General features: G+C 39.7%; 1 protein-coding gene across 1 annotated transcript in view; it reads left to right on the forward strand.

Annotated features, from left to right (window-relative positions):
• zmat4a (zinc finger, matrin-type 4a) overlaps positions 1–6,309 on the forward strand; it is a 139,747-nt gene extending 133,438 nt beyond the window's left edge. The window contains exon 7 of the mRNA XM_023397798.2: positions 1,790–6,309. Coding sequence (XP_023253566.1) covers positions 1,790–1,817 — 28 coding nt within the window. The 3' untranslated portion in view covers positions 1,818–6,309. The remainder of the gene's footprint in view (positions 1–1,789) is intronic.
• The last annotated feature ends 7,468 nt before the right edge of the window (positions 6,310–13,777 follow it).

The raw sequence follows: 13,777 nt of genomic DNA on the forward strand, positions 1-13,777 counted from the left end.
ACTGTACAGAAAGCAGCCCAAATTATTGTAACAAGCCTAAAGAATTTGTAAACACCCAAATAAACAAACGTTGCTCCCTGGACAGGAAACTGCTCAACTGCGACTGTGTCTTGTTTTTTGATTCTGTGTTACACTGCAGCAATGTGACAGCTTTGTACAGCTCATCCTGAAACAAAACACTGTGTTGTTCTTGAAATTCAAGTGAAATTTCAAAAAGTCCTCCAAATTAAATCATAAAAGACTGCAGTCGCACTCCGGAACAACACATAAGTGTTTTCTGATGTTACACCCGTATTGGCAGAACGACATCATTCGTTAGTGACTTCCAAAACGAACATCACCCTTGTGAAGATAAAACCGTTCTTTAAGCGTAGAGGCAAAGAGTTAGTGGGAGTTTATGTACTTTATGTACTTTATGTTCACCCACCCAACCACTCAGACCTCCTCGACTTTGTAATCAACAATGTCACACCACTTCCTCTGTTGATCAGAACAATCATTATTCCTATTTCAATCAAGAGAGACAAAACTTCTATTGCCATGTGCAAAGAGAGGAAAAGTGAGAGATATGACAGTAATTTGCGGTTAGACCCCATTGTGATGTCATCATATGTGATTAGGGGCTGAGGCTGTGCAAAATATAGGAAACCCCTGGGGTCTAGACAGTGGTGGTGGTCCTGGAGATAGGAAGAGGAGAAGCTGGAGATCTGGATGTGAAGAGAGTGATGAGCTCAGCCTGACTGGATATGAAGACAGGAGGTGAAAGGGGTGGAGGAGAGTTGCAGCAACCGCACTGAAATGACAGCTGACAACGGGAGAGAGGAGAACAGAAGTATGACTGCGACAACTTGATTGGCAGTATGAGATCCTGGCGCGATGTGATTGGTTCCCAAGCACCTGAAATCAGCCAATTACGAGGAATGGGATGAGAGAGGGAGAAGGAAAATTCAGGTTCAACATGACTGGAACATCTGTAGTGATCCAGTGGGGCAATAAACACTGATCATCAGATCAGCCACATCATCTGTTTTAGGTGGGATCACCCGTCAAAATGTTGACATTCTGACCCTTTAGTACTCAGAGTAGTCTTTACCACATTATGACATGAATACTCAGTACTCATGGATCAGATCACACCTTTATTTTGATGTCAACTACACACCGGTAAAGTTTTGTGACTGTATCTTGCACAGTTGTGACGCGAGTTTGGTGATAAAATCTCTTCACAGACAGACAGATATACTGTATAACACCTGTCAAAGTCCTCAAAGCCCCCACTGTGGTGGTTCCTGCCATTACACACACACACACACACACACACACGCACGCGCGCGCACGCTGTCGTGGCTCTTAATAAATCCTGCATCAAAGTCAGTCCCTGGTTTCCAGATCATGACACTTCTCTCATAATAAGTGAAAGTAAAACAACGATCTCACCTGGCAGGTGTTTTCACTGAGTTAAGCTGTGCTCTGTGACTGATCATCACTGGTCACTCAAAACTCTGAAATGAGAGGTTGGTAAATTTCAGGTTGTTCATTCAGCCTCTTGGCTTGGTGATGATAGTTAATACCAAACTGCACATAACATGACAAAGTTCATACTGGGTTATGGTCACCTGAAAACAACCCAGTATGAACTGAAGTTATTTGTATCATGCATCAATCGGCAAACGGTTTATGGGATGAGAATTTTTGCGTAAATAAATTACCGCGTGTTACTTTAACTCTGAATTGCTGTGTATCGCTGATAAGCCTGACCATCTTCTCTCTCTCCTGTGTTTCTCAACAGTCTGAAGAACCAGATATGTGTCCAGTGAGCGTGGGACGGAGATAACAAACAACTACTGGATTGATGTCAGACAAGCTGTGGTCAGCTTGCCCTGCTTTTTCTGCCTCTGCCCTGCTTCTGCTCTGCTCCACATCATTTCAATCTCTCTCTCTCTCTCTCTCTCTCTCTCTCTCTTTCTTCTGTCTTTCTCTCTGTCTGTTTCGGCCGCCCTGACAAGGAGGAAAATAAGGAGATTTCTTTTGTAACACTCTAGCACTGCATCAAATCTCACCTGTCAGTATAGAGTACAGTCTAAACAGTTTCTCCGCATTGCTGGCCACTCTTAAATCATCGACCTTTGACATTCCACTCCAGCTGTGTCCTGTGTTTTTGATCCACTGACAGTCAGAGAGCATGAAAGTGGATCTGACACACAGCGGCCGTTCTAAAAATGCATGGACTAAATTATACTCTATTCTCCACAGGATGCTAAGTACTGTAAGTGGAATTCTAATTAGAGAATATGAGGGTTGTTTTTAATTGTTTTTGTTTTATCATACTACAAATGAAACAGAACATATTTATTTGAATTTAAAAGAAAAAGACATATGTTATTTATTTGTGGGCTTTGACTATGAGAACATGATTCTCTTAGCCCTCAGATTCTGTATGGTACACACAGTGTAACTTGACTATAATGCTTTTATTGCATACATACTTGCAGTGGAGCTAAATCCTCTTCCTGCTGAAAGGGGTTGATGGCAATAATGACACTGGTTGGCCTCTTACTGTATGATGTAATGGTGTTATCCTCTATTGGCTGTACTGAACAGTAAATGGCTCTGGTAGTGCTTAAAGAGACCAGCAGAATTAAAAAGAGACATCAGCATCTACGCAGGCCCAGAAAATAGTTTCTAAAGTGATACTTCTGACTTATTACAACTCAGCTTTTATTCTGCTTGTTTTGTCCATCACTCCTACTGGTAATAACCAAACGACTTGGAGCTCTGGGAGCACAGTAGTATGACTAAAAGACATCCAATTAGACAAGAAACACACAAGGTCAGGTGATCAAACAGGTTGTAAACAAACCTCCAAGTTTATTTGAAGAGAAAAATAAGGTGAACGATTTATTATTACTCAAACTCCATCCATGCACCCGTCCTAATATGGGTCAGGTTTCTGTAGCAGCAGGACAAGTGAAGTGTCCTAAATATCCCCCAGTCCTCCAGGTTTTCATGGGGAATCCTGAGCCCTTCCCATGCCAGGTGGGCCATGTCCTCCCTTCAGTGGATTCTGGGTCTGGCCCAGGTTCTTGATCTCCACCCAGTTGGAATCATTTCGGGGGTTCCACTCCAAGCTCCTTCCAAATGTCTTGAGATGCTCATCCTGTCTAAAGCTTCTAAATGATGCTTCTGGGAAAATACACATTATCCACTTTGCAAATCTATGCAAATAAGGATGTCATGTGTAACCATAGATTTCAAATGCTTGCAGAGGTTTCCATCTGTGCATCGTCCAAAATTCAGCAACATTTTGTGTGGACCTGAGCAAGCTCCTGTCGTGATAAAAGAACACCATATAAAAGACCATGTAACCATCTACAGATATCCGACTTACATCCATTCTTTCTGCAATTACCTAAAGATTGTGACCATATGTAAGGTTTAGGGTGTAGATCGGCTGTTAAATTGAGAGCTTTGTCTTCAGGCTCATCTCCCTCTTTACCACCCAAAAGGAACATTCAAGGCCTCGGACTGAGGTGCTTACCCACATCCCTGATGTTTCGCATTTGCTACAGACCAACACAGTGTGCGGTGGAGGTTGCTGTGGGATGTTGCCAACAGAACTACATCATCTGCATAAAGTAGAGCTGCAGTTGTAAGGCATCAGTATTCTTTGAGTCAGGTGGTCGGAACAGTGTTAGAAACCCCTTCCCCCTCACAACTTTACAAAGCCTCCATTGGTGAATCTGTCCCTGACGATATCTGTAACTTGAAACTGACAATCCGACAATCAGGCCCACTTCACACAGCAATTAGCCAGATGGGTGGAGTTGAGAGAGTAAGCAAGGATCAAAGTTGTCACCCTGTTTCAAATGTGATTGGTTGGAACAGCTGTAAACACTTCTGCCTTCAGACATGGTTTCAACCATAATCTATTGGTTAACTCTACCACACACTGTTCCCACCACAGCTGCACCTTGAGATTCTGTCCAAACCAAACTCTCCATCGTAATTATGCATCACAGTTTACTGACTGACTTCTTGTTGAAATAATCTTGTTAAACCATCGTCTTATTTATAACCTGTCTGACTGTCACAGATCATGTTTCTTGTCCCAATTTGTAGTAGCGTTTGCTCCATGCTCCCAGATCTCAGCAGTTTGGTGAGGACATATTTATCATAACAGACAGAAATGCTACCAAATGCCAGCTGAATTAAACCAAAATAAAAAATAAACAATTTAATTCCTCCTGGTTTAAACAGATGTTAAAAGACATGATTTATTTCACAAAATGAAAATACAAATGTTCTTTTCAGCAGCATAAACAGAGCGCTGTACATGATCAGTGTTATAAGCTTAGAAATATTTCCTCTGGTTAAGATGCTTTCATTTCAGTATGGTCTTCATCTCAGGGAGGTGTAACTGGTTGCTTTAGAGAAATTTAACACTGCTGTTGAGAAACATTCACATGTACTGGATCCATTCCAATATAGAGCCTTGTCGAATGTGTTGGTACATAACAGACTGATCCATAACTGTCATGGTTTCACGAAAAGAATATTGATATTGTGCGGTGTTTTAAAGGGTAATTCAGCTTAATATACACTACTGGTCAAAAGATTTAGAACACCTCCATTTTTCCAGTTTGTATCAAAATTGAAATTGTTCAAGTCCAGTGAATAACTTTAAATGGTTCACTTACATCATTCTTGCAGCAACAGAAGTAAATGAAGCCTTGAAAGTTGATGCAAACAATTCCTACATGTGTCCCAACCTTTGTTGTTGACGTACAAACTTTGTGTCTGTGCAAAGGCAGAACAAACTGTTACTACACCCTCTGATGTAATATTAGGACGGTACAGCAGGAAGTAGTACTTTTTATTGTAGTCAGAATGGTGAGAAAAAGGCACAGAGGTCGGTCAGGTGTTCATCCTACAGCACAGCGCCTCTCAAACTTCTTCACATCAAAGAACCTAAACTGACACAAATTAGACCAAGGACCCTGATAAGATCTTTGCTTTCAGATGTTCTATCACAGAAAGTGTTTAGAGCCCATGACCAAAATAGTCATATATTCTGTCATTGATGGTAATTGTAGTGAAAATAAATTATTCCCCTTTTTGCTGGGAACCTGTTGGGGTCCCCGGACCACACTTTGAGAACCACTGCCACAGCAAGATAATGAGCCAAAGCTTTAGAGGAACAGAACCAGAGAGAGGCTTCACATGATGGAGGAGCAGCACAGACTCCAGAATTAAACCCCATGGAGCTGGTTTAGGACGAACTGGACAGAAGGTGAAAGTGCAACACATTCATGGAACTTCAGCAACAGTGTTGGGATGAACTTTCCAAACTTTTCCATTGTAGAAAGAAGCCATGCGAGAGTTCTGCTGCTGGATGAAACAAAATATTAGATTTTATTTAGTTCAAAAATTCCATGATTCCTTGCTTTTAAAATCTCCAGTTGTTTATTTGTTCTATGTCTTAATTTCAGAAACACTGAGATATTGAATCGTGTAAATTTAAATAACATGCTGGAAACATGGAGGCGCTCTAAAACCAGTTGTGTATATAGATCTATATAGATATCTTATTCAAAGCTTATGTAGCATTCTTCTTTCTTATGTGTCACATTAAGAAATTAAAGATGTCAGTGTTGTATAAATGAGAACTTGAGGAAAATTATAAATTCATAATATATTACTGTTGTGGATCAGATAAATTTGTAATTGCTATCTGTTTACAGTATAAGTGAGTTCTTTTACTGTCATTTTCAGTGCTGTGTCAATTACAGAACTGTGTTTATTCCAAATGTAGCTTTGACTCACGTCGTTGAAGCGTTTTCTTTTTGCAGAGACCTCTACGTTTATTGACAAATGAAATCACGTGAACATAGAGCTGGAGATTTGTACTGTAGAGACAGAGAAAAAAAAAAATCATCAATAGACGGACTTCATCACGGACTGAAAACAAACTGCTGCTGGTTGATGTCAGAGCCGCCAGCTGATGTGAGAGACACCACCACCGACAACATTAACAATAATTTATAGAAATGTGTTTTTTGATATTGCAATTAAGACATGCACGTATGATTTGTTATTGCAAGTCAAAAGAAAGAAAAAAAAAAAAAAAAACTCCACTGAATTGCTTTGCTCAGCCTGAGTGAAAACATGTCTGTCCAGACGCTTTGCTTTGGATCAGTCGTTTCTCCGTCATCACAGGATGTCCACCTCTCATACACCCTCTAGTCCCTTTGTGCTCTGGGTTATGTGCTCTATTGTGTCTGAGAAAAGAATTAAAGACACTTGCAACTACACAAAGTCTGCTTTGTATTGTGGTGCTTTTATTATGTTGCTTCATCATCTTGTTGTTTACTATAATTATACTGTTAGTGTACGATGGCAAAAGGCAGGAAGCGATTTAAAATCACGACACATACCACCATGAAGGCAGCACAATGCTTTTAATCTGTTCTTTTAATATGTTTTGAAACTTTTAATCTGTAGTGTCTTAGTTATTTAGTCCATGAGGGCAATTGCTTAACCCTCATTGACTTGAAAATACTACAAGTATGAAACATAATTTCATACAGTTTAATGTCAAATTATAAACAAATAACTTTGTGTCCTCTCCCATCCTCTAGTGTTTTCTCTTCAGGGAGTCAAGCAAACCTGTTTCTGTTTCTGCAGCTAATGGTATCTGATCCACAAACGATCATTCTGAGTGATTGGCATTATTTTTGGTAAACACTTAAGGAACTGGGGAAGAAGAAATGTAGTTTACACTACATCCCTATTGTAGCTCTGATTTTCCACTCGCTGACAGTTTTTGGAGATCGCTGACAAAAGCCCCATAAGAGGCAAATCTACGGTGGCCCTGACAGCTCAACGCACTGCAACTTAACAAAACACACACAAATAGACAAACACAGAACATCTTCATCAATTTGACAACACAATTGTCACAACACAGCAGAAGTGTATGCCTGTGTTTTCTTCTGCGTTGAGCTCTCAGGGCCTCCGTGCAAATTTGTGAACCGCTCAAAGTCCAAATCTGGGAAATTGACCTGGTTGCGACTGGCAATTAGTGCAGCTACAGCCAATGAGAGCACAAGACGTGAGGTGAGTGGAAACCTAATCCCTGTTGCCCACGTATCCCAATCCATTCTCTCACCCATATTCTGTTCTTTGTCTTCATCGTTATTTTTTACTCCAAATCAGTGCACTGATAACTTGGATGGCTCATACCTCGAACCCGTCTGGATTCCTCCTGGTGAAAGATCTTGTAGTTTGTGACTTCCTGTGGCCGATCAGGCATGTAGTGTGGAAACCACAACCGTTCCAAGATTCCTGATTACAAAGACAGTGAGTTGTGTAGGGAGAACAGTACTGCAACCTGACAACTTTGGAAGTCAAATAGTGCGTATATGGCAATGAAACAGCCTAACAGACCCTTTTCACAGGCAGAGCTAATTACATTAACAACACTCTGGTCCAGCAATTGCTCCAGTGCAGCAATTAGCAGCTGGCGTTATCGGTCTCTATCATGCCTGTTTGACGAGCCTGAATTTCTCACAGGTGTTGAGGAAATAACGACACCTTAAAAACAGATAAAGGTGATGATAAAAGCCAAAGTTACCTAAACACAGATGTATGGTTTGTTGTTTGTTTGACTGACTGTGTGATTGACCTGTGATGTTCAGATAAAACAGCAGATGTGTCTCACACCGTGAAATCCTGCATGTTTCTGCTTCAGTGAAATGTTCCAGCAGTGCCGGGCTTCATGTGTCCTGACCCATGATTGTTCTAATTAAGCTTTTCAGACAACAGCAGCCCATCAGGAAGCTGGAGTCATTAGTTCACTCTTAAAAATTTGAATAGAATGTGAATGGGAAAGGATCCCAAACTGGTTTCTGCGTGAGGAGGAGTGAAGGGAAAGAACCACAAATTATTAGCCACATGTTCCTGTTTTTTTGTTGTTGTTGAGTGATACTCAGCGCAGGTGTCACTGATTACCATTACCATTAGTCTGGAGGTAAGGTGTCTAATGTTTTTGGCTTAAAATGAGTCAGTCTTTATTTTGGTGAATTGGTCTGACTAACATCAGACTGATCTATGAGCAAAATTAGGCCTGGCCTAACACCACAGACCAGTCTGAAATATCTCTGTGAAACCTGATGTGTAGGTCTCTTTTTGATCTGGACAGGTGTGATCATAACATCTCTAATGTTTTACCTGAGCCTGATAAGAGCAATGAAGAGGAATCAGAGCCCCCAGGCTGGAAAACATCTGAGCCTGGGAAATCTGTGGGGGTTGATGGGATTCTGTCCCTGCCTTTGAAAGAAGAGGAGGAGGGTTGCTCTGAGGACTGGGGCTAAGGCGAGTATGTGATCGTCTTCCTTTTCCCCCAGCTCTCATTCCCCCATGTGTGTGAGCGCTCCCAGTCAGTGTGAGCCGTGAGAGAGAGAAAAAAAATGTAGGAAAAGAAGTGAGAAAAGGTTGCAGAGATCTGGGACAATATCCAACCAATCCAGTGAGAGTCTTCTATGTCTTCCTAGAATGCACAGAAACGTGTGTTATTGCCCTTTTCCGTGACCGATGGAATTAGGAAGTGATTTAAGAAGCTTTGCTAAAGCAGAGTGTGCCAGTGGCAGAGCTTACAGTCCAAGGGGAAATGTGCAGACGCTTTCCATACAGATACTATCTTCAGTATATGCTATATGCTATGTATGTGTAGTGTGCTGAGACATTATTCAGGTTATCTTAGGTTGGGATTGGTATGGGCGATTTAGAATGCTTGAATGAAAACATTTTTTATTCAGGAACAAAAGAAATAAAGTGAAATACAACAAATTTTGTTGGATGTATTTTCTTTTTATGTATGTATTTACTGTGCCATGACTAAATGAAAAGGATGATTGTTCTATGAATAATTATCATTAAACTTTTGACTTTAATAACCGAAAAAATGTTTTTCAGAGATTGTTTTATGACATAAATTTTCCATGCCACCATAAATCACACCAAATCACATCACAAAAAAGTAAAGTGAGGAGGTGTATAGCCTGAGTGATTTAATCGCTGAGATTCATGCAGAATTAGAAAACAAACCAGCATGACTGAGAAGCTTATAAAGAAATCAACATGGAGTTTTTTTTTTGTGCCTGAAACCGTATGAATCACGAAAGCAGTGGGTGGAAAATATTCATTATCTCAAGAAGAAAACCTCCCAGTTATCTCAGAGTGCAGAAATAGCTATTAGCTCCAGTGATCTGGTCAGCGACATGGAGTTTAATAATGTGGAGGACAGCTTTATACTATAAGAAACATCTGTTTCAAAGTGGTAATGGTGATGATTTTTATTTAAATAAATGGGTAATTGAGCCTATGGCCCACTGATGAAAATATTGCTATATATATATATATATATATATATATATATATATATATTTACAGTGTAAGGAAATGTGTTTCTGTCGACATTAACAGAAAAAATGCTGTATTTAGTTGCTGCTGTTGCAAAACATTTCCTACGGCTGCAGCTTCACATTAAAAGCACCTGACGGGTAAAACACCTGCTGACTTTTATTATGAAGTAGGCACAGGAAAAGCTGTGTTTGTCAGTGAGCCGAGAGCTTATTGCAATGATTCATGAAAATGTGAGTACAAAACAAAACAGGAGTAATGAAACCAAAAGGATCAGCCACAGTCAGCTGTTCGACAAGGAGCTGCAGACGACAGGCAGCACACCCCCGACTTCTCAGCAAGGTAACCAACTCCTTTCACTGAGCCCGACTGTTCACAGACTCGTGCCATGTGCAGCATAAAATCAGATCACAGTTGCTCACAGTACGATGGAGAAAGGCCAATTATTGTCTGACATCTTTATTAAAATGACAGTAGTTTGTTTTGCTGCGCCTGTAGGAATACGTTTACTTGCTGTTACCACCAGTAACTACAGGTGTCAACAAATCAACCAGGACTGAAATCTTCGAGATTGCCTCGTCAGATAGCTCTCACTCTCTGCGTCTAAGAGTGACGACTGACTGATTGTCAGATCTGGTGTGTAGTTTACAGTATTTTGTGGAAGAAGTAAGATTTTCTCACATGCAAACGTTACAAATATAACAACCAGATGAGAGTGTAAGCAGTCAAAGAGCAAGAGTCCCATGCTAATGCTGCTTTTTTTATGCTAACATTGCATGTGTGAGGGGATTTCTGTGCTTTTCCCAAAAAGTGTAAAAAAAAGAAGCACATCTACACTTACTTCCTCACTGAGAAATCTGGATCAGGCTTTATGCCCCGCCCACCACCGCTGCTTGCTCCAGGTGGACAGGTGGAAGAGGAGAGAGTATCAAGATGGTTAGAGGACGAAACATGGAGAGACTCAGTTAGACCCAGACTCAGATGAGGAGTCTGTTGAGACCAGAATCAGAGACTAGCAGACGGATCAGAACGGTTATCGTAGTTAGCATCTTTTATTTGTTTGTGTTGTTAGTTAGCTTGTAACTGGCAGTGGCTGACACAGTGTTAGTGTTTGTGCTAATGCAAACTCTCTCTCTGTACTGACAAGGTTTCAGGTTTGTTTAGCCCCGCCCCCCGTCCCCACAAGTTGACAGGATTGGTTCCTTAGGTTTGTGATGTATGAAACCCTGTCTGAATCTGTTTTTCATTGTCATTGCTTCACTGCAGTTCAAGGTGGAAAAACACTCAGTTATGGTATTGACTGATTCTTTCACTCATTATACATGTCTTATATAAAAAACATCATATGGATGTTAACAAGGTTAATAACTTAATCTTTAACCTGCGCTATGGTCTGTAACACGGATCTCTGCAAACATACCGTACATTAGTAGCTAATGCTCAATTCAGCCTAAAACATTTTCAGCAGCCTCACTAAATTCCACATTGACACAGTTGTGTCATGATTATGAGTCTATTATAGCTCTAAGTCCTGATTGGCAGATTCTTAACTCTGGTCCTAATTCAGCCGTCTCTGGATAAAGAATATTCAGCGCTTATGGCAGCAAACCACTAATGCCTGGAGAAGATGAAATTCTCTCTCTGCATACAAAGTGGATGAAAGTTATCAGAGAAAGTAATGAACATGAATCAATTTTTAATGGCACATTAATAAAATATTTTTTGCTTCACAATTTCCTGAGGCTGAAACACAGCCTCCTTAAACTTCCCCGAGGCCGACTGCAAGCTCTGCTCTCATTACCGGAGCAAATTTTACATACAGTGTGATATTCATGGAGGGAAAGTGGGAGCAAGCTGCACGGCTCCTGCCACCACACCCACTGTACAAGTGTGTAGAGCCATATTTACATCCGCTCAGGCACACTTAGAAGGAAACATAAATGCTTTGATACAAAGAAAATAAATCTTAGTCAGGAAAAGTAAATCACTTCCTTCACTTATCCAGGATGATGCACATGAGAAAAAGTGTATATTACAGAAATATCATCTGAGTCATGGTAAATTATGAGGCACCATTACCTGCATCTTTACCAGTTACAGCAACTGGCTTTTCCTTTTAAGAATTATTTCTTTTTATATGTGGCCTCAAAGGGCCTGAAATAGTGTCTCTGTGTGTTTTTCTTTGCCTTTAAAGGAGCATTACACTGATTTTACACTTCTGTTCAGTTTAATATGAAGTTCCATTGAGTTGGAGGATGTCATAGTCAGCTGCTTTCAGTATGAATATCATCAACCAGAATCCTGTTATAAGGACCAACTCTCATGGTGCAATAGAAATAGAATTTATTTTATGTTATTTAAAGGATTATTTATGAATGATCTTTGGAACAGTGTGGTTGAAATCACGTCTTCTGATGATAATGTTCATATGACCTTTATACATATTATCAGCTCTGTGCAGCCACAATGTCGACATGGAAAATAAAACTAGTATTTACAGAATAAATTATATGCCCCGACATTAGGGGCACAGCAAGTGCCCCTAAAGTATCTGCTGCACTGGTAGCTACTCTTTGTTAGAGAGAAATGTGTTTTTACATCAACTACCTTTGATGTCTACATCAGCATTTTTACAGCTAAAACTAATAGTTTTTATTATAATTTAGCTTTAAACAGCTGATAATACAGAGATGAGATGTGGAGAGAGAGAGATGGAGAATGACAAACATCCCATGGTCCTGGTCGGTGCTTCACAGTAGTGGAATGTAACTAAATGCATTTACCCTGTACTTTAGTACAAGTACAAGTGTTTGTACGTTCTACTTTATACTTCCACTTTTTATTCCAATACAATTATTTGACATTTTGAGCCACTGCTACCCAACAGCATGAGTAAATCTGAAACAATAGTTGATTAAAGCATTTTGTTGATGGACAGAAAATAAATTGATGAGTTCATTGTAACAGTAATTTTTCATGTAAAAACAACAAAATGGTCCCAGCTTTAAAATTCTGCTTTTGCTTTTTATCATTTAAAATGTTTAAATGTATTTTTAATTATTTGAAGTTTGGACTTTTGCCGTGACACAACAATGACTGGTGTCACTTTGTTTCTGGGTAATTGAGGCGCCATTTCTCACTATTTCCTGAATCTTTACAAATCAAATAATCAACAAATTAATTAAGAAGAGATTCATCCATAATGAAAAAATTATTAGTTGCTGTGCTTTATAAAATATTACAAAAATTAATTCCACCTCAACCTACTTTGACAAAAAATGCTGCTTACATATTAATATGTAAGTAAAAATAATCTAATGATATAAAATATAGCCGCTGGGCTCATGTTTCTCCACTGAGTACTTTTTCAGACCAGGACTTTGTTTTGCAATGTATTTTTACTTTTTTTTTTTTTTTTTTAAGTAAAATAGTAAAAAGATCTGAATCCTTCCTCCACCACTATCAAACCACTATCCCACCAGGGTTCCCCCCATTCACTGTACATCTTTATAGGCTGAGTGTGTGGCCACTACCACAGCAGTGCTAAACCACTGTTCACTTTCTCTGATTTACATCATGATAATGACAAACAGCATCATGAATTCTACAGAGTTCATTTATTCTGATTTATTGTGAAGGGGTCCTCTCTTAGATGATGGCAAATGTGCAGTAATGTGTATTAAACAAGAAATCACTCCATTGTCAATGAGTCACATGTTGCTGATAATCTATCCAGGGAGGAGAATAGATTAGCAGGCTGTCTTATCCACTTTGCTCTTGCATGGCTGGACTCCGAGATTAAGTCTGGAGGGAATTCAGGCTTGTCAAGGTATATCTGCCCACACATCATCCTCACTCCACCGGTGCCCTCACATGCCATGGAACTAAAACTGGCTCAAAAGTTATTTTCTCCTTTAATGTGATGATTAAATTCATTTTTATTTTGAAGTCCCTTCTGTGCTTGTACTCAGTATCTATGAATTAGACAATTTTCTTCCAGAAGATTAAAGTGTTCAGTGTTTCCTTAGAGACAGCAGACCGGTGAACATTAAAGCTCCCAATGAAAACACAGTTTGATAATCACATTAATGAAGACATTCTGATGAATGCTGCTGTAGGGTGAATTCACAATGGCTTCCCACAGACAACAGGTACAAGTAATTCTCAGTCGAGCAAACTCCAACATGCACCGTACTGAAAATGAACAAAACACTGATTGGCTGACATCCAACTTTTTAAAACAAAAACAAATATCCGCCTCATGTATCTACATTTCTTAATTGTGTATTTTCAATTAAAGACATAAACAGAGATCGGAAGAAGAGAAAAATATATGACGGTTGGATATGTATGCTTT

This window comes from Seriola lalandi, unplaced genomic scaffold, assembly GCF_002814215.2.
Source record: "Seriola lalandi dorsalis isolate HSWRI2012SDOR001 ecotype SW California unplaced genomic scaffold, Sedor1 jcf7180002054883, whole genome shotgun sequence".
Taxonomy (NCBI): Eukaryota; Metazoa; Chordata; class Actinopteri; order Carangiformes; family Carangidae; genus Seriola; species Seriola lalandi.